The sequence below is a fragment of the Lonchura striata genome, chromosome 8 (genome assembly GCF_050655825.1).
Source record: "Lonchura striata isolate lonStrDom1 chromosome 8, ASM5065582v1, whole genome shotgun sequence".
In the NCBI taxonomy this organism is placed as follows: Eukaryota; Metazoa; Chordata; class Aves; order Passeriformes; family Estrildidae; genus Lonchura; species Lonchura striata.
Window position 1 is genome coordinate 25,063,811 of NC_140710.1, and position 20,904 is coordinate 25,084,714.

Below are 20,904 nucleotides of genomic sequence, written 5' to 3' on the forward strand. Positions count from 1 at the left end.
GCATTTTGTGAAGAGCATGGGTTCCTTTGGGCTACACTTCCTGCAAGGACACCTTTGGCATCCCCACCTTTGGGGCAGCACAGGGACAGCTCCAATCTCTGCCCTCTGGGACAAGGACAGAACCCAGGGAGTGGCAGGAGCTGTGCCAGGGCAGGGCCAGGCTGGAGCTCAGGGAAAGGCTCTTCCCCAGAGGTGCTGGCACTGCCCAGGCTCCCCAGGGAATGGGCACGGCCCCGAGGCTGCCAGAACTCCAGGAAGGTTTGGACAATGCTCCCAGAGATGCACAGGGTGGGGTTATTGGGGTGTCTGGGCAGGGACAGGGGCTGGACTGGATGATCCTGAGGGTCCCTTCCAGCTCAGGATGTTCTGGGGTTCTGTGATTCTATCCCAGCAGAGGCTGTTTGCCAACAAACATTTCCCTGCTGGAGTTTCTGCACTTCCAACTCTGTCCCAAGGACAGTCCCAGAGATGCTGTGCTGACATCCTGGAGTGCACCTAGGGTTAAGATTAAGATAGATTTGTAGCCACTGTCAATATGACTTCCCAGAATCACAGAGTGCTTTGGGCTGGATGGGACCTCAAACATCACCCAGACCAGAGCAGCTGTGGCTGCCCCTGGATCCCTGGAAGTGTCCAAGGCCAGGCTGGACAGAGCTGGAGCAACCTGGGACAGTGGAAGGTGTCTGATCTTCAAGGTCCTTGCTAACACAAACCATTCCATGACTCTCTGATTCCGTTGTTCTTTCTCACAAGCCGTGTGCCACATTAAAGCAGGGACCTTCCACATCAGAAGTGTTTGAATGAAAAGCTGAGGTGGTGCTTCAGAGCCGTCACTGGAACTGTCTGGAAGGACAGGGCTGGGAACTGGGGGAAGAAGGCAGCACTGGAAGCACCACTGCTTCCTTCGGGTCCCGGACTGCACTCTGAATTCCAAAACATCTCACCCTGCAGTGCACTGTGCCTGTCTGTGGGAGGAAAAGATGAAACTGGGAGCCTTGCAGATCCCTGAGAATGGTAATCAGCCAAATTTGTGTTTTGGAGGGGAAAAGGAAGCTCTTGCTGATAAGAAAGTGTCTCTTTGATTCTAATCTCTTTCACCTGTTGAACAATTATTGATGACTTTCATTACGGGGCTTTGTTGCCGGTGCTATGAAAGGAGAATAATCAGTGCTGCATTAAGGTATATGTAAAAAGCCTGTCTCTATTTGCATGGTAATGAAGTACTACCTAAGGTGTTAGAAGGAGAATCAATAGGCTAATGAGATTTTATGCAAACAATCTCAAGTAACAACCTGGGCTCACCCTTAGATAAAAGGATTTGTTTGAAACAGGAAAATACTTATAAGGTAGGTTTTCGTTCTTAAAAAAAAAAAAATGTGGTTTTATATCAGTGCAAATTGAAACATGAAAAAGATCTGTTTTTTTAAGTATTACAGAAAATAATTCCAATGCTGTAGAATAATGGCCTAATCAGGCTCATTCTTATTAGTCTTGTGTATAAGTTTAATTCTTTTTTTGGTGTTGATATTTAGCCTTGAGAATGAAGGGTGTAGAATTCCACAGCTGAAGGCAAACCATCCTGTCTGGAATAAAAAATAAAATACTAAATATTATTGCCTACAGCTCCTCGGGTAACAGCACTGACTGTGCACTGGAGGTAGACAACTCTTTGAGTGAAGAACTGACCATCTGGGGACAGTGCTTAGACTGAGGTAAACACACCTCAGTATTCTTGAAAAATGTGTAGATTTGCTTTTTTAACTTTGTATTGGTGCCTTTCTTTTTTTTCTATTTTAATTACAATTGATTTTTGGTATCATTTAAGAACAACAGTGTTGCAGAAAACACATTTTTCAGCTGGGTTCTCGGGCTGAAAATTAAGATTTGCTGCAGATTTTGGTAGGAAGAGGGAGATGAGCTCTGTGTTTTCTTGGAAACAGAGAAGGCTGCAGGGAACTACTGTGCCCAAACCCCCTCTGGGTTAGCCTGGCTATGCCTGGGAAAAATCTGGGCAAAACTTGCTTTTTATACATTTAAACTGCTGTGTAACAAGGTACAAATGAAAAGAAATATGGGTTTGCCTGTGTGAGGCCATGTGAAACCTCACAAAGCGTGGGGTTACCCACCACATACAAAAATACAAATTGCAAACTCTGCTGGTTTATTAGAAAGACACGGGAAAAGCAGAGACACCATCGGGAACCTCAGGCAAAACCAAAAGAAAATTTAGTAAAGACAGAACTAAGTGATTTGCTTTTTTTCTATTTTCGCATGTCGCTCAAGCATGAGAGAGAAAAGCATGTTTTTATCCAGAAATCTGCCTTCCCACCAAAAATCCTCATTCTCTTTTTGCAAGAAATAAGAGTTTTCTATATTTTCTCCAGTGCTCCTGACTGGGTTTGTATAGTAAAAAAGGTGACCCTGACTCAGGGAAGAAATGATGATGTCTGGCTCCAGATCAGAGGGCTGAAGGATAGCCTTATTAAAACTATACTATATTATATTAATATACTATTTAAAGAGATACTATACTATTCTACCTACTTATTTCTTTCTTACTTACTTACCTAACTAACTCAAACTCGTGACTCTCTGCTGAGAGTCCAACACAGCTGGATCCATTGGTCACTGACCCCAAACAACCTTCACCAGAATCCAACCCAGCAATCACTGCAGGTAAACAATCTCCATGCCACATTCCATATGGGGAAACAAAGGAGCAGAGATAAAGATTGTTTTCTCTTCTTCTCTTTGTGCTTCTCCTGAGAGACAGAATGATGTCTCTCTGTCCAGAGAATGTGAATGTCAGAGGTTTGTATCCACCAGGCAGCACCGTGGGTGCAGGAGGTGTCTGTCCCCAGCCAGGGACAAACTCTGATGGACTGTCATGAAAAGAACAGGGAACAGAGGAGCTTCCTGTATCCTTAAGGATGCATTTTTCCTGCCAGCTTTTCCTGCTGCTCCATTCCTAATGACTTTGGGAATGTCCAGCTCTGACATGGCAGAGGTCTTGTCCAGCCTGTGCTGTGAAGCCCTTGCTGTTCCCAAGAGCTGGGTTTTTTTTTGTTTCCATGAGTGCTCAAAACTGAGTGGAGGGAAAGAGCCAAGTTATCTTCAGAATCCCAAAATTGTTTGGGCTGGAAGGGACCTTAAATCTCTTGTTCCACCTCTGCCATGGGCAGGGGCACCTTCCACTTGGTTGTTCCAAGCCCTGTCCAGCCTGGCCTTGGACACTGCCAGGGATCCAGGCGCAGCCACAGCTTCTCTGGGCACCCTGTGCCAGGGCCTGCCCACCTTCACAGGGAACAATTCCTTCCCAATATCCCATCTAACCCTGCCATCCTGCAGCTTAAAGCCATTCCCTCTTGTCCTGTCCCTCCAGCCCTTGTCCCTTGTGCTCTTCAGGCACTCAAAGTTCTCATAAAGTCTTATCAGACTCTTCTCTCCTCCAGGCTGAACAATCCCAGTTGTCTCAGCCTTTTCTCTCAGGAGAGGTGTTCCATCCCTCTGATCATCTTTTGCTGAAGAACAGATAAATGGAATGAACTTCCACTAAAATAAAGTTGCTACTTGCTAAAATAAAGTTCATTCCTTGCTAAAAAGGCCAAGGAATCGGATTCCTTATAAGAATAAAATAGCAATATGTCCTTTCTCAGTTATCACTTCCTTATTGTATTCTTACTTTTTACTTTTGCTTTCTGGTGAAACCCAAGTTCCCTAAAATGTGGGCAGAGCAGCATTTCATGGCAGAGCACTTGTGAAAATGTCCCACAGCGAGATGTGTCTACTTTGAATTTCCTTGGGATGCTGCCAAGATGCTCTCCAAGAGGGAACAAGTGACAGGAGCACTCCTTGAGGGGAGTGGTGCTTCATTCCACTGGGAAGTGCAGGCTGTGTTTGAGAAAGGGGTTTGAACAGCTTTTGAGTAATAGCTGTGGGGTTTTTTTTTTTTCTGTGGGGAAGAGATTGACAAAGCTGAGGCTTCCTGATACAGGATTTCCATGCTGTTGTCTCACTCTGGGTGTTGTCTCACTGATTTCTTTTCACCCCCTTCCCTTCTTGCACGCCAGTGGATTGCAGAGCAGGTGAGATGTGCAGTGTGAGCACAGGAGTTCTGCCCTGACAGGAGGATCTCCTTGCACGAGCTTCCCAGCACCAAACCCCACACTTTTGGGAACAAAAGGCAGAATATCTGAGCTTTGTCCGTGGTGTCTGCAGGCAGGGAACTACATTTCCCTGACTCTCTGGGATAATGGTGGAGTGCTGATGCTTTTTTTTTTTGGGTTTTTAGCTCAAATCTGAGTAAAATTTGAGAGAAAGCAGATGGGAGGGAAGGAGAGATTTTATCTGGCATGTTGTTTTTCCATCAGCTCTCTCCACAGTTTTTTTTACTGAAAACAATATAAGTTTTCCATTATGTATTTACTGGATTTTTAATTGAAAGGATCATTATTAAAAACCCCTGACAAGCTAAATTAGGCTCTCTGCTTTGGTTTCAACCGGTCTGATGAGAACTTGCAATATAATCTATAACTATTTATGAGTCAATTTTTTCACTGATATAAATCCCTTTTTAATTCTTCTGTGAGGTCCTTCAGTTTCTTCTACTGTGGAGCCCAAGGGAACCAGAAAATTAAAATCCAAGGCAGCGATTACAGTGAATTATAATTTTACTGTTTCCCATATGAAGAATTAGTTTCCCTCATTTCTTGTTCTTGTTACAACCTTTGTCAAGAACATAAATTATCAAAATTCTTCATTGATTAATATTCCATGTAAATTCTAGGGGAAGTAAGACAGCGTGTCCTTTGTGCTGCACTGCTTCCTGGGCTAGATTTCTTTTAAAACAAAAGGATGATACAAAGTCAAATTCTTGCTCTTTTATACAGTGGAGCCACTGGGACATTAATTTCTTTTGTGGTCCTTAGGTGTGGAAATACCCCAAGTAGAAAGGTGTTGACAAAGGGGAAACCTGGGATGATCATGACTTGATCTGATTCCTTATACATCCTCCAAAATAAAACTGAACTCATTCTGCAGGGGTGGGGACAGAGTCAATGTTTGGCACTTGGGGAATTGGTTTAATGGAGAACATGGGGGTGGTTCTAGAATGAAGATTTGGTGATCTTAAAGGTCTTCTCCCACCTTAATAATTCCATGATGCCAGTGAACATCTAAATAACTACCAAATAGCAACCTACCCCCTACTGTTTTATCATCAGTTGGGTAAAGAATACAAAACGGTTCTTGGGGTTCCTGAACAGGGAATCTTGGTAGCTCAGCAAGGCTTTTTGTAGGTATAGAAGTCTGAACTGAGCTTTTAGTTGACCACAAAATGTCATCAGAAACTCTAGCGACAGGACAAGGAGTGATGGGTTCAAATTGAAACAGGGGGAATTTAGGTTAGATATTCGGAAAGAATTGTTCCCTGTGATGGGAACCAGGCCCTGGCACAGGGTGCCCAGAGAAGCTGTGGCTGCCCCTGGATCCCTGGCAGTGTCCAAGGCCAGGCTGGACAGGGTTGGAGCAACCTGGGACAGTGGAAGGTGTCCCTGCCCATGGCAGGAGTGGGACTGGATGGGCTTTAAGGTCTCTTCTAACCCAAATCACTCTGTTGTTCTATGATTTCCAATCTTCAGCCATCCACATGTTTTTGTTCTGGGCTTTGAAAGAGTTTTCTATGGAAAGTTGGAATGTGAAACAAATTCCTGTACTTTTTAAATCAATAAAAGATGACCTGGGTTTTTTTTTTGGTGGGGAGGGAGTTTGATCCCCTCAGAATTTTCAGTAGTGTGTCACAGTCACAGAGTGAGGATCAGTCAAGGCCCTACACTCACCCCAATGCTCATTTGTGTTTGACACCTTGTATAGCATTGCTCCAAGCACAAGCAGAATGTTTCTTACCTCAGAACTCCAGAATCACAGAGGACCCTTATTCACACTTATTTTTAGCCCTATCATTATTTCCCCACATCTATTACACTGTCCTTTCCTGGCCACTGTTTATTCCTTCCTTGCTGCTGTGTTCCACATTCCTCCTGGAGCAGCAGTGGCAAACCTGCCGTGCTTGGAGCCAGCTTACCCACAGCAGGCTGAGAGCCAAAAATTCATTCTTGTGCTGCATTTGCCAATAATGACATGTGAGGAGCTGAGGGGAGAACAACCTTCCCAAGCTCTTCTGCAGGGACTCCAGATCATTTATGGGAGACGTTTCAGGGAGCCTCGAGTGCCATTTCCAGAGCATTTCTCAGTGTGGGCACGCAGTCGGTTTTATGGGAAGCACAGTACAGCTGGAGTTGAGGGATAATGAAGAACAATTGTGAGTGAGGGACAGCTCATAGAGCACCATAAACCCTTTAATTTCTAAGGCACCGGTTCTAATATGATCCATTTATTGAAAATAATCTATTTTAGATGGGGAGGGCAAAAATCTTGAAGAATTTTAGAATCCTTCTGGGGTTTCAAGATGTGAAAGCACAGAGTAAGTGCCTATATATTTTTTCCAGACTGGAAAATGTGGGCAGGATGATTTTTCACTGAACTGGGGACTTCTACAGCAGTGCCATAGCTGATTTTTTGTGTGTTTTGTTCTGTGTGCATGCTTATAAGTTTCCATGAACAGCCTTGTTTTCCACAATCCCAGTGAGCAAATTTTACTTGTGAAGCAGTCAGCATTTAATCCAAAATAGTTTTATGTATATGTGAAATTCCTACAGAACAAAATTCTTTCTGCTTTGTAGACTAGATGGTTATTGGTATCTCCTTATTATTCTGCTTGAGAACTTTGATAATAACATTTGTATCTCTAAGTCCAGGGATTTAATTTTGGAGTAGTATTGAAAGGAAAATCAATGTACAAGTTATGTTGTAGCTCAGTAACAACCAGTATTTTAAATTATTAATGATATGAAGTTGAAAAATCTTATTTCATGAAAGCCTTTAACATAAGAGTTAAAAATAAATTAGTGTAAGGGGGGTGTTTCAAAGAGTAAGAGATAGGAAAAATCACTTCCAAGGAGATGCAGAGCAAGGGATTTCTTTGCTAATATGGAGAGTTCCAAACAGGTGCAGAAACTGGGAGTGCAGAAACACTTTCTCAAGTGGAAATAGAAACATACTATAATTATTTTACCTTTGTCTTAGATAAATTCTCCTGTTTGGGCAAGAACAGATGTTAAAGAGTATTTCTGTTCTTTCCCTAATTGTGTTGTTTGTTTGTGGCTTCTTACCTTGTAGGCCTGAGAGTAGAGTGAGAATAATAAGGGGAAAATAAAGGAAAAAAAATCCTAAAAATGAATCTTTCCATGTAACAACAAGAATTCTCTGCCAATTACTCAGGCACAGACAAAATTAAACTACAGATTTTCTTCTGAGGACATGCTGCTAAAGAATAAACCTGAATTATTGAACCAAAACCAACCACCCCAGGAGCAGGATAATTTTCACATACAGTACATAGATGTGTCAGGCATATTTATTGTTCTTTATATCCTCTGATTTAATTTCATAGAGAAATCCTAACAGAACTCTATAGATCTCTCTCTCAGCTGTCTCTGTAGAGATCTCACCTCTGAGCCTCACCATATTTTCATCAAAGGCCATGGAATAATGCGGTTTTCACACGACTCATTAGGATATGTGGGGTTTTTTTCACATTCTCTTTAACTTTGTGATGGGTGAAACTCAACTCAGTTTGGGACCTGCCTTGGGTCTGGAGTTTGGAATTGGATCCAAGTGAAAATCTACAGCTTGACCAGGCTCAACTGCTTCAGATGGACTTACCTAGACTGCAATTAAAACAAAAAATAATTGAAAAGTCTTTACTCTTTATTGCAGCCACAAATCCCAAAGTTATTTCAAAACTAAAACCTGTTTGTTTTTTCTGTTTTTTTCTTTCAGCTGCTGTCTCATATCCAATTCTAGCATATCACAAAGCATTTCCTGAGGAATTCAGTCTTCTCAGCCTGCCCTGCTGCTCTCTCTCCAGGTAGGTTTCTGCAGCTTCGTCCTGTGATAATATTAGAATTAGCTCCTATTTCCAACCAGATTTGTTTCCTGTGAAATTTATCTCCAAAGCTCTTGGTTTTTACTTTAAAGTGATGCATAAATTACTGTTTCCCTCCTCAAGTGAGACTTCCTTTTCATCCATCAAAACAAATGCGTCCACTGCAATTCCTTCAAAACACCATCCTGTTCTGCTTGGTAATGATCACTTTCAGTTTCCATAAAAGCAGAGAAGAATTCCAGGTGCCAGGGATGCTGATGAGAGATTTGTAATCCAGTGGAAGCAAGATTGGAGAGTTCTCTGACAAAAGGAAGGGAGAACTCTCATTTTTACTACATGAAGTCCTTGACAGCAGTTTAATAGATATGGCTCAGCTGGGAAAATAACACAAAGGACCATGAGGAGCTCTCTTCCTCCCTACTCATTGATGTCTGGGGGTTCAAAAGGTCAGGGTGACCTGGAGATCATAAAGAGTCTTTGCTCCCCTAGCCTGACACAGCCAAAGAAGGAGCCTGGAATGAGTCTGATTGCACTTTCAAGGTTGTTTATTTCTTCTTATTTATAACATTCTTTCTCTGACCTGCCGAGCTCCGTCCAGAAAGGAAGCCATGGCAGTCTGTCCTCGAGCTTCGGGCATCTCCCACCTTATATACTCAAAACTATGTGTGTATGCTTATAATTTCTTTACCAATTCCTGAAATCCATGTTAGACAGTGAATCTGTACCTTGAACCAATAGAAGAGTGTCACCATCACACCAAGACAAAGGAGAAGAAGGCCAGGACATGCCCAGATTCCTCCATCTTGGACCCCCAAACTACATTCTAAAAGTGCCAAATTTCTACTTTTCCACACTGTGTTAGTTCACTATCACACTACTAAAACCCTTGTGACTTGTAATTCCTCTGACAGAATTGGCAGTGTTCCATGGGAGTGCAGTGACAGAGCTTTGCCACAGCTTCTCACACTGACAAATCAATGACTGCAAAGGAAAGCAGTCATGCCATGGCTTTGCAAAAGTGTGTTTTCACATTATGCACAGCTGTAGAGTTGTAGAAGGCATTGCTGCTGGCTGAAATTTATTTATAAGTAATTACAAGTTATAAAGACTTGTGGAAAATATTCAAAAAACTCCAAGAGTATCTTTATTTTGGTGTCTATTAAGTGTGATAATTGCATGCTCACCAGAAAATTCCCTTCTAAAACCAGAGTTGAAGGCCACTGAAAAATGCACAGGCTCTCACACATCCGACATGTGCAACACCAAATTTAGGATTAAGAACTCTGGTGTGAAAATACTGGGCTCATTGGGAAAAAGGGTTTCCTTCCACCACAGTCAAGAATGCCATTGTTTGTCCCTTGATAATGCAGAGTAAGCCACAGGAGCACTCACACCTCTCAGGAGCCAAAGGAAAAACTCCAGAGATCAGCTGTTAGAATATAATTTCAAAAATGGCTGAAACATTCACATAGCTCCAGTTGAAACTGGGAAATTACAAGAGGAAATAATGCTGGTTATCCAATTTAAGAGGGTTTAGATGGGATATTGGGAAGGAATTTTTGTCTATGAGAGTGGTGAGGCCCTGGCACAGGGTGCCCAGAGCAGCTGTGGCTGCCCCTGGATCCTTGGCAGTGTCCAAGGCCAGGCTGGACAGGGCTTGGAGCAGCCTGGGACAGTGGAAGGTGTCCCTGCCCATGGCAGGGGAGGCACTGGATGGGCTTTAAGGTTCTTTCTAATCCAAACAATTCTGAGATTTTATAAAACAGAACGTTTTTGACTTTTTCCAAACTTCCTAATGAGTTTTGCCCACACATGTATTTCTATCTCACTGGCAGTATCAGAGTGTCCACAAGCTTTACTTAACTACCAAAATTGAGGAATCACATTGCTATGACTAAATTTAAACACTGACCTGCATTTCTGAGGAAAATAAATATTTATCTTGTGGAAAAAGAGGTTAAATTTTAAACTTTTTTAAAATTACATTTTTTTAATGTATTTTCCTGACCTATTTCATTATTTTCAGATACATTAAATGGTTTTGCTGATTCCTGCAATATTTTCATACCTGGCCCTTACCAATGTATAAACCAAATCTTTTGACACTTTTGTCCATATAAGCTGATATATTTTTTATCTGGTATTCCCATTTTCCCAGCTACTGCACCTGGGAATTTTTCCCAATCATACAGAGATTTCAAACTCTGATATCACAGAGTAATTTTGGTCTTTGTGTATGTATTTTTAAAAAATATATATTGCAGGCATCTAAATATATAAATTAGGGAAGTGCTCTTGACATTCAATCTTAAAACTGTAACTAGGAAAATTATTAAATGAGACTGCTGTAATTTAGTTAATAATCCCACTACATTTCTTTAACATAGACTTTATAGCTGTTTTCCAGTTATATTTTAGTCTCTCTCTCCCCTTGATTAAACATTATGCAGCAATATACAGCAGTGCAAAACTCAGAGTTGTAATGATAATTATAGTTCATTAAATATTGATCAAATTAAATCTAAAATTGCTTGGATGTCATTCATTTGCTAAGTACAAAATAAAATCCTATAACATGCAAATAATTTAGTGGCTGTGTACATAAACTAATAAAATGAAAATATGCATGGTAATATTCTTGGTAAGGAAAGAAGTTTTTCTTAAATTAAAACTGTAATTTGACCAAGATGATTATTCCTGCTCCTGCCCTTGAAAATCTGCCATTTGACTGCTGTCACCAGCAGCACAATTCAGAATGCAAAATTACATTCTTATTTCTTTTTAAGTCACATACAAGTTTCATCAGTACTTTGGACCTGATAAGTGCATACCAAATACCTGATTTTTGTAGACAAGGGGGTTACAAGGAACATACACTTTTTTAATATAAAAAACCTGCCACTTTCAGGTGACAACTGTCACGTTTTTAAGCAGTCATAGAACCACAGAATTGTTTGGGTGGAAGGGAGCTTGAAGCTCATCCCATCCCACCCCTGCCATGGGCAGGGACACCTCCCACTGCCCCAGGTGGCTCCAAGCCCCATCCAGCCTGATCTTGGACACTGCCAGGGATCCAGGGACAGCCACAGCTTCTCTGGGCACCCTGTGCCAGGGCCTGCCCACCCTCACAGGGAACCATTCCTTCCCAAAATCCCATCTAATGCTGCCTCTGGATGTGGGAAGCTATTGAAGCAGGGAATAACACACTGGGAATAACGCACTCTGACTCCATGATGCAGAAGGCTGAATAAATTGCTTTTATTAAGCTAAATTATGTTACATTAATACTATACTGTACTAGAACTATAGCAGAGTAAAAAGATACCCAGGGAAAAAACCCATGACTGTCTCCAGACAGTCACAACACAGCTTTGTCCAATTGGCCAATCAATCCAAACAACCATCACCAGTGTCCAATTAATAAATTTACTCTTTAGTAAACAATCTCCCATAACACGTTCCACATGTGCCAAACAACAGGAGCAGCAAATGGAGATAAGAATAGTTTTATTCTTTCTCTGAACTTTCTCACTGCACCTCACAACTTCCCAGGAAAAATCCTGGGAGAAAGAATCATGTCTGTCTCTGTTCAGAGAATGTGAATACCCCAGGAAGCCATTCCCTGTGTCCTGTCACTCCAGCCCTTCTTCCAAGTCCCAGGTCCAGGAGGTTGGTGCTGCTCTCTGCTCAGGATTTTTACCCTTATTTCTAAATGTGCTTATTCAGTGATGAACAGCACATTTGCCTTGATGTGTGGGACAGGATCCCTTGAGCATTTGATGTTGCCTTAGCTGCTTTCCCTGCACTCCTGGGGTGCTCAGACCCTGAATACTCTGAGCCCAGACACTTCATCGTTACATTTCCTTCCCAGGCAGGTCAAATCCATGTTCTCTGGGCCAGCAAGGGATCTGCTCTGCCTGACGTCAGCCCAGGTCACTCTTCCCCCAATCTTCACAGCGTTTCTGCAGACAGTGAGCCTGCTCTCCAGCCCTGCATGGAAAGGACAAGGTGTCTAAGAACATTTGGAAAGGAGTTTGATGTATGAAAGCTCTTAAACGTCCCTGAAATTTCTGCTGGCTTTTTTCCTTCAGTCAGGATCAGTTATTTTTGCCTTGGTTCAATAGATTTTTAAATTCACTCATAACCTTTAGAAAATGCATCACAAACAACCCAAAATACAGGCTGTTTTGGAGTTTGCTTTTTCTCCCTGAGTAAGGACAAGTGTGAGATTAAATGGAAAAGCAGCTGTTGGATTTCAAAGGGAGTCAGATGTTCAGGGATGCTCTGCCAGCACCTGGTGTAGGGAGAGTTGGTACCTCAGTAAAAATGCTGTAGAGATTTCATTTCCATGGCAAGTGTTCCACAAGTGGGACATGCCCAAGAATAATTGGCAGCTTTGTCAGGCAGAGGGAATGGGGAGGAATGGCAGTACTGCAGGAAGGAAGAGAAACCCTGGCAGCAGAGGGAGTGGCAGGGCTGAGCAGCCCCAATAGGGAGCACCAGTAGTAGGGAAGGGGAGCAATCCACACACTGGTGTGGAAAGTGAAATGGTTTTGTAAAGGACAGAAGCTGCAGAGTGGGAATGACAAGCACACACAATTACAGGGAGCTGCTGAGAGCAAAATGCACCATTATTTGGCCAAAGAGCAGCTCTGTCTGGTGAAATCTCTTCTGGCAGCCTACAGCTCTTGAAACTCAGCAATTTCCCACATTTTCCCTGTGTTTCATGAAGAGACATGTAAAGAATCATCAATTCTTCTCAGCAGCTCTGTGTGTGCAGCAGAGCACAAGCTGAGTGCAAGATCTACAAACCTTCCACAGCCACAATCGATTCTAACTCCGTGTTAATAGTCAGTACAGCAGGAGGAATAAAGGACAGCAAGGATTGAATGTTTACATGAGGAATTACTTTAACAAACTAAATCAATTGGTCATAGCACAAAATTTCACAGGGATGTGACTCTGTCACACTTGACATACATAACTTGAGCAAGCCAGAGGAGGAGTGAGAGGGTAACAGCAACAAAAAGGCACCAGAGCAGATATCTGTGCAATGACTGGAGCAGGAATGGTTTAGTTTTTAGACAACAATTTATATGAGCAAGCAGCAACCTGACCTGTATTTCAGAACAATAGTCTGTAACAGCAGAAAGGGGAGGATTTACTCTCCCTGAGCAATGTAATTTCTGGGAATTAACGCACCTCAGCACTTCTGGGCTGCTGCTAATTTAACAGTGATGCTCAAAAGTTTGCTCCAGTTAGATCAATAAATGGCCTGAAGGGGATGGATGTCAGTCCTTGTGCACCAGGGTTCACTCACTTGGAGGTAAAGCAGGATAATTACTGACTGTCCCAGCTACAGGATCCCTAAAGTGGCTGAGAAAGAGTGAGAGACTACCAGGAAATCTGAGTTACACTAGCTAAAATCTGGTACTTGTTTCGAAGAAAAAATGTTTACAAGCCCAGATGAAATGCCTCTGATTCACCTGGAAATTCTGGAATTCATACCAGAAGTGTTGCCTGAACCGAGCCCTTCTTTCCAATGCCAAGCTCAGGCTGTGCCCTAAGTTAAAGATATTTCAGTTCACACCCTAAAAGTGAGAATTTCAGCTCAAAACAGGCTATCTCCCTCACTTTTTGGGAGCACTTGGTGCCTCTCCCAGCCTTGGGATGGCTCTAGGGAAATAAAAGGAAGTTTGGGGGCCCATCTCTCCTGGCTGGCAGTGTGGCAGACAGGCACTTTTATGGAGTGTTAAATTTTCACAACCCTGTTGTATTTCTTTTCTCCCTCTGTGAAATAATGACACCCATAAAACCTCGGTTTGAAAGATTATCTAGAATTATTACAGAAAAATATAATTTAAGGTAAAAATGGAGTACTAGCAAGGTATACCAACTTGGTAATGCAAATAAGACGACATTTTCACTGAGACTGCCAATCAATTTCTTAGTATTAATTATTTTCCCACATTTGTATTAATTTTACATTTCATATCTTGGATATAACTACTTAGGAATACTTGGATTTATGCCATAAGGTCCTAAAAGTTGTAGCTGGAGTCACTATAACAAAATATACCTTGATGAACAAATAAATTTAATTTTATTGTTAACATATAAATAGCAGATTACCATTGCAAATAAACAGTGGATTGTTAATAAATTCAAGACTGCAGCTTGTCTTTGTTCTTAACACTTTTTAGTTGCTGGGCAGTTATTTTTGAGTTTAATTATACACAATGGGAAATAGGATGTCTGACAGAAATTAAACTTCATTAAATAAGATTATTTTAGTAGGCTGAGTTACAGGGTTTAATTCTTATTTACAACAGGTCTGTTCATATCACACTGGCAATAGCTGTAATAAGCACTATATCAGACCCTCAAAACTGGTGTAAATTAGACACAAAGTACAGGCCTGTTTGATGGAGGGGTAAATCATCATTCAAGATTAGATTAGAAACTGAAAATCTCATTTGTGCTAAAAGGCCTTTAGGTAATAGAGGCCCAGGCAACGGCTGGGAATCAGGGAAATGATCATATTCCATATTGGGAAAATGGACAAAAGACAAAAAAAATTCAGCTGGCAGGGTGTACTTAAGGAAATAGCTCATCTTTACCAGCCTTGTTTAAGGAAATGAACCAGCAAATTCTGTGATAGAAATTCTGGTGCCATCAGTACAAAAGCAAACATTTTCCATCAAAAACCGAGGCCAGTTTTAGCTACCAAAGCTCTCCTTTAAAGCAGCTCACCCCTCTCCCCTGGTGCTGCTGTCCACATGTCCCCAGGGAGAACCAAATTCTGTCCCTGAATTTGGGACGGGAGTAGAGATTTAGGGGGGATGGGGGGGTTAAAGTCATAGAAAGTGGCCAGACTGAGAGAGGAAGTCTGGCCCAAGTTTTAGCCCAAGTGGAAAGGTTTAGGAACAGCTTAGAGCAAGGCTGGATTCAATTCCCCCAGGTTTTTTTAAGGTTTGGAGCTGAGTGAGGATACACCAGAAATGCATCAATGAACATAATTTAGAGGATTGATCAGTGTGACACACAGATGGAGGAGACCTCATTGCATGCCAATAAGGACAGAAAGCCTGCTAATAAATTTGCACATGAGGAATGATATTCCTTTTAATTTCCACGTTACTTTGAAGCTATATAAGAAAATTCTCTATCCGAACTCTATCATACCGTTTCAGACATAGAAACCTATTCAAAGGCTATAGCTTATCTTCTACAGAGTTTATTAACCGTGCAGCCATTCATTTTTTAGGATTTTTTCAGGTGATTTTATGAAAAAGATAATAACAAGTTAGGTCACCAAGTCCTGTTTACTCCTACATGTCTTCAAAACCTTGAAATATTTTCAAGTGTTTTATCTGTATGTGCTCAACCTACTGCAGTATTTATTTTAGGATTTTAAATGCTGCTAATGGCATAATAAATGCTCCAATTTATTGCCAGATAAGAAGGAAAAAAAAGAGGCCTCAATGAAGTAACCTTTTTTTAAAGGTCACCTTTATTATGGCAGAGATTATCTCCCCAGGTTATCAATGTTCAACATCACTGTTTTGATTAAACATCATTCTAACCAGCCACAATGATAAAACAACCTTTCCCCAGCTGTCTTTCTGTGGGTAATAGACAGAAATTCTTAAATATAATTAATGGCTGGTTATAACCATCCGTTTTATTGGGGTTTTCCAAAGCCACGGTGCTGTGACACAGAGGTTGATACATGGCTGCCAGTGAGGATAACAAATAATTTATGTCCTGGGAAAGTGGTGTTTTCTGTTTTTCATTCACTGCAGCCTGAGAGTCTAATGGCAGACAGGTAATCTAACACCCATTAAAAGTGTAAATTATGTAGTCATTTACAGATGGGAAACAGTAGACAAATCTGTTAAGCACTTTGCTGAGACCATCATTTGAAAGCCACAGCATTATCAAACCTTTACACAGCTAATGCCTTCAAACCCAGCACTGGAAATTTGTTAATGCTGTCAGAGCCAGTTTATTCCTCACTGCTTTATCTGTCAGGGGCAAATGTTTACATGATCACTCCTTCTGAGACATCCCTTTATGTTGTCCTTGTAGCAGAGAACAGAAATAGCCAAGATTTTAGCATTTCTCAAAAGAAGAAGAAAGAAACAATGAACAGATTTTTCAGTTTTCTCCCCATTAGCAAGTTAGTTCTGAATTCTGACAGAGGAAGGCTCAGTGATTTAAATAACATTTCAATCATTAATCACTCAAAACTATGGCTAAGATAGTTGGGAATCACAGGAGAAGGAATGAGGCTGTAGCTGAAGCAGCTCCACAATTCACTTAGACTTGTGCATCAAGGGGAACATTTGGAGACTGTTAGTGCTTCCATTTTTATAGATGTTTCTCCAAGCCATTGTTTGAAATTTATACCTAGACGGATTTAGCAGAGCTTCTAATCCTTATGTAAACTGGATAAATACAAGAATGCTTAAAATCCAGTTTTTCAAATGATGCTGAATTTTCAGCAACCTTGAAAAACCTAGAGGGGTGGTCATTTCTTCCAGTGTATCACTGCAAGTTGGAATAAAAAATTGGAATTAAAAAAATAGTTATCTGATTCATCTGGTAGACGGCATTGGGAGACAGGAAAAGATAATTCTGTACCAAAGCTGTGACTCAAGTCAGCTTGGGCATCTCTAGCCTGGCCAGATTTGTCTGTGCAAAGATGCCCAGGTTGGTTAAAGCACCAGCTCTGCTCCTTTATCTGCTTTAGTAGGTTATAATTCTCTCATTTAACTAACATCCAGCTTTTTCCACCTGGCTTGGATTAGTGCCTGAGATCACCTACCTTGGAGTGGCTAAAGCAAATTCCCACTCTAATATTTCCAGCACAAACCTCACAAATGCATTGGTGGTGACTCTGTTACCTTGTTGTCTGCAAGACTATTACAACATTTTACAGTCATCACCAATATGCATAAAAAACTGACATTATGGGTTCCCAGTCTGCAGCTGGCTTGGGTCCACTTGTGGAATCAGTGGTTTGGGTGCTGCTCCTGCATCAGGCACTTATCCAAGAACCCCAGAATTCCAGTGCTGTCACAGTGACTGCCAGTTTGTCTTATTGATGTGTGAGATTTTCTGGGTTTCAGGGTGAGGATTTTCTTACTTTTCACTAAAAGGGAGTAGGAGTAAGCAAATGCAGTTTCAGGACTGAATTTGGACCAAGATGCCAATTCCCCTGGGGGTACTCACGTGAAAGGCTTTGTTTCCCATCCAGGTGTCTTCTTTAGATCAAGGTTCAAATTTTAGTGGAAAATGGTGCCAATTTGCTTCAGCTCTTTGCTGTTAAGTGCACTAAAGGAATGTGTGCATCCATAAATAAACAACAGTCACTGCAAGATGTGAGCCTGAGCTGCTGGAAGTGTCACTCAGGAGGAACCTTGAGCTTAGCACAGGATTGGGGATGCCATGGGCCTTTCATAAAAGTGGCTCCTGATGGACATGACTTTATCTACTCACTCTTGAGCAGATCAGACATCCTCAGTACATTTTAGATGACATATCAGTCACTGTTTTTGACATACTAGGTCATGACATGAGCTTCCTTCTCAAAATGCTTTCCAAAGGTCTCCTTTTATTACAAGCCTGATGTTCTTCCCCATTTCTTGCCATTTGGAAGCAACTAATATTGAAACAGTTGCAAAAAAGTGACTAAACCTGTGAAGATCATCCTTGCTGGTTGTCTAATAAACAGGATCCCTGGCAGATGTACTTCCAAAGCAACTCTCCCTCATTAACCTGCACAGAACAGAAGCTATTGCATTAGTGGGCAATTAAACCCCTCAGATATCTTCCATACCACATTCCAAGCACGTGCCAATATTTAAGCATCTGCCAGACAGCAGGTGGCTTGTAAATCATTATCTTTTCAAATTATGTTGCTAATGGCATGTGTGAAATGACTGAAAAATGACATGTTTCCTCCTCTCTGTCATTAAAATCAAATAAATTGCTGCAGTGCATTATCTAAAGCTTGTGAAGTATAAAACACTGGCAAACCTGAGGTTCCCATTTTCCATCCTATTGTCCATTAATGATGGGCAATACCCTGGGATATTTGACTTCCACGACTCCCCTCTACCAGGAACAACTAAAGACAACCAAAGGCATCATCATCAAGTTCCCAAATAGAACAGAGCTGGTTAACTTGGAACAATCAGCCAATTCTTCAAACAGTATTGACAGCTAGCACAGTCTAGCTATAAAAATAGTGAAGAATTCCTGAAAGAATACAGGGAAACTTGGGAAAACAAACTCCATTGTGGGGAAACAAGGGAGAGAATTTGGAAGTAAAGTTGAGCCCAGGGATAAAGGAGGGGTGGGAGGAAGGGGTGTTAAGTTTACACCTACTCAGATTTGATATAAATTCACCGAGTCATATCTGTCTTGCCCATGACAGGAATTGCTGAGTGATCTCTCTCTCTGCCTACCCCAGCCCACAAGCCTTCGATTACATTTTCTTCCCCCTGTCCAGCTGAAGAAGGGGCTGAAGGAAGGGCTTTGGTGGGGCACTGGGCATCCAACTGGGCTCAATCACACCAAGACAGACAAACCCCTGAGGATTTTTGATAATCCTTCAGTGCAGTGTTCCCAGTGAGTACTGAATAAGGAACTCAGTTTCTTTTCTGGAAGCTTAGGCTATGCAAATATAGAATCACAGAATGGTCTGGGTTGGAAAGGACCTTATAAACCATCTTATTCTGACATCCCACCATGGGCAGGGACACCTTCACTGGCCCTTCAGTTGTTCTGAATCCTGTGCAACAGCTGAATCTTCTGAGGACAAAACGCTTTTCCAAGTCTTTGCCTTGGCTGCGCTTGTTCTAAACTCGTGCTTGTCCAAACACAGCCTGCTGGGTGATCTGGACACTTAAATGGACACAGCCAGGACTGTCCTGTTCCTCTTCACCCAGAAGAAAACCATTTATCACAGAGACACAGAACAGCCTGGGGTGGAAGGTATTGCTTTCTTGAGGTCGGGATTGAAGGCACTTGAGATGGTATTTTATGTTCAGACTCAGGTGTTCATTATTTCTTATCTATGTTACAGTCTCACTGTTGTGAGTTCATCAGCTTTTTCATTAGCAAGGCACAAAATGGCCCCAGATGTGCAGTTTCAAAGTCTTTTAAGGCTGAACTATCCAATTAAGAAAGGACACTTAGATTATTTTCCCTTCTAACCCAATAACTGATCCTTCAAAGTCTGCAATATGGACTTTTCTGTCCAATCACAAAACATCACCCAAACCTATGAAGAAGAAGGAAGAAGGTAAACAAGAACAACCTGTCTCCATCCCCAAACCTTCATCTTGCTTCATATTTATTTCTATATTCTAAAATCCCAAATTCTAAGTTTTCCACCCTGTGATATTACACAATTCTAACCAACTACACACCTGTAATCCCACTGCTATTAATCAATTTTAAAAGCCTGTTCCATGACCTCAGGTCAAATGCAGTATTCTCTTGTGGGTCTGTGCCTTTAACCACAGAAAGTTTAAAATTCTTAGCATCCAGAATTCCAACAGAAGGGAACTCAAAAATCATCTAAGTCCAACCATTGCATAGATGCGTTGATTAAACCAGCTGTTAACTCAGAGAGAAAGGTCAGTCTGTGCCTTACCTTGTGAGCATGGTGCTTGGAAATGTGGTTTATACCCTAAATAAACAGACAAAGGGAGAAGACTACAGCCCTATAGAACCACCTCATTGGGACATAACTTTAAAACAAGGGATGTTTAAATATGTGTCTTTTCAGGATCTCTCCCTGTTACAAATGACTGGCAGAAAGGATGCAGGCTTCATAAAATCAGTCAGCCAGAGGAAGAATTTGGAAAGCTGACATGATTTTGGGCTGGAAAAACTTTCTGAAATAAATTAAGCAAGACAGTTAATATTTTTTCTTCTTTTTTTTTTTCATGCTAATTTTATATAATTTCTATTAATGAACAGTTGCTTCCAAAATCCCTACTGTTTCCAGATCCTGAGCATTCTAGGTGATTGGAGACTTCCAGATATTTTACATCAAGATAACTGCCAGTTAAAATGATGGATGAGCAATGGAAAAGGGTTCATAAGTATTGGAGGAGAGCTGTGATGTGCTTTAGCTCCATAGCCTTCTGGCACAGCCAATAAAGACAAAACAATAGTGGAGATTTACTATAGGAAGGAGCTGTAAACAACAAGGCAGCAGTCAGTGAAAAGCACTGCTGCAGTGCAGACACAAAGTGCCACACAACCCTGGGACATTTCTGTTTCACCACCTAAAAAACATATAAAAATCACAGCCCATTCAAACCAGATTTTCTTTTTTTTTTTTTCATTTTAGAGAGGATTTGTGCATTGGAAAAGCCTTGCAGCTCCTAAGGACTCCACACAGATCTCACGTTGGAAGTAAAATACCATGACACCACCTTTATATTTGTCTGTGTCCATCCTTTATTGCCTTTCCCATATTACCTGGCAACACCAAAAGATCTGGTCCATTTACTGTAATCAAAAGTTCCCCACAAATCTCCCTGGTTCACATTTAGTCTGAATGAAGCACCTCATCCAAACCTCCAGCGATTCCACTCAACAGAGCCCACCCCACTGAAAGGCCAAGAGCAGCTAACCCACAAAATTGGTACCATAAATCACACAGAATGTGTTTGCTCCAAAATATTTACAGTTTCAGTAATTAAGGAAGCATTACCAAGCTTGATGAAGTCTTCAGTGAGTTTTAGAGTCATGCGAGCAGTTCTCAGGACTCCTGCATCCCTGTGTATATTGAATTATTTACCTACAAGACAGAACAGCTCAATATCACAAGTGAACCATTTAAGAGGTTTCTGCAACGCTTGGATTGAAATGTT

At 41.4% G+C, this 20,904-nt stretch overlaps 1 protein-coding gene across 3 annotated transcripts in view; it reads left to right on the top strand.

Annotated features, from left to right (window-relative positions):
* The window catches only part of LOC144246744 (uncharacterized), a 32,394-nt gene extending 11,930 nt beyond the window's left edge, over positions 1–20,464 (top strand). The window contains exons 3-5 of one of the 3 annotated variants that reach the window (XR_013340413.2): positions 1,624–1,712; positions 7,900–7,987; positions 11,877–14,890. Coding sequence is in view for 2 of the 3 variants with exons in the window: in XM_085586625.1 (XP_085442751.1) it covers positions 7,900–7,987; positions 11,877–12,021 (233 nt within the window). In the remaining variant the exon portion in view is untranslated. Of the gene's footprint in view, positions 1–1,623; positions 1,713–7,899; positions 7,988–11,876; positions 14,891–20,378 lie in introns of those variants that run through there. The other 2 variants (XM_085586626.1, XM_085586625.1) reach the window with 2 other exon arrangements.
* Positions 20,465–20,904: the final 440 nt, after the last annotated feature.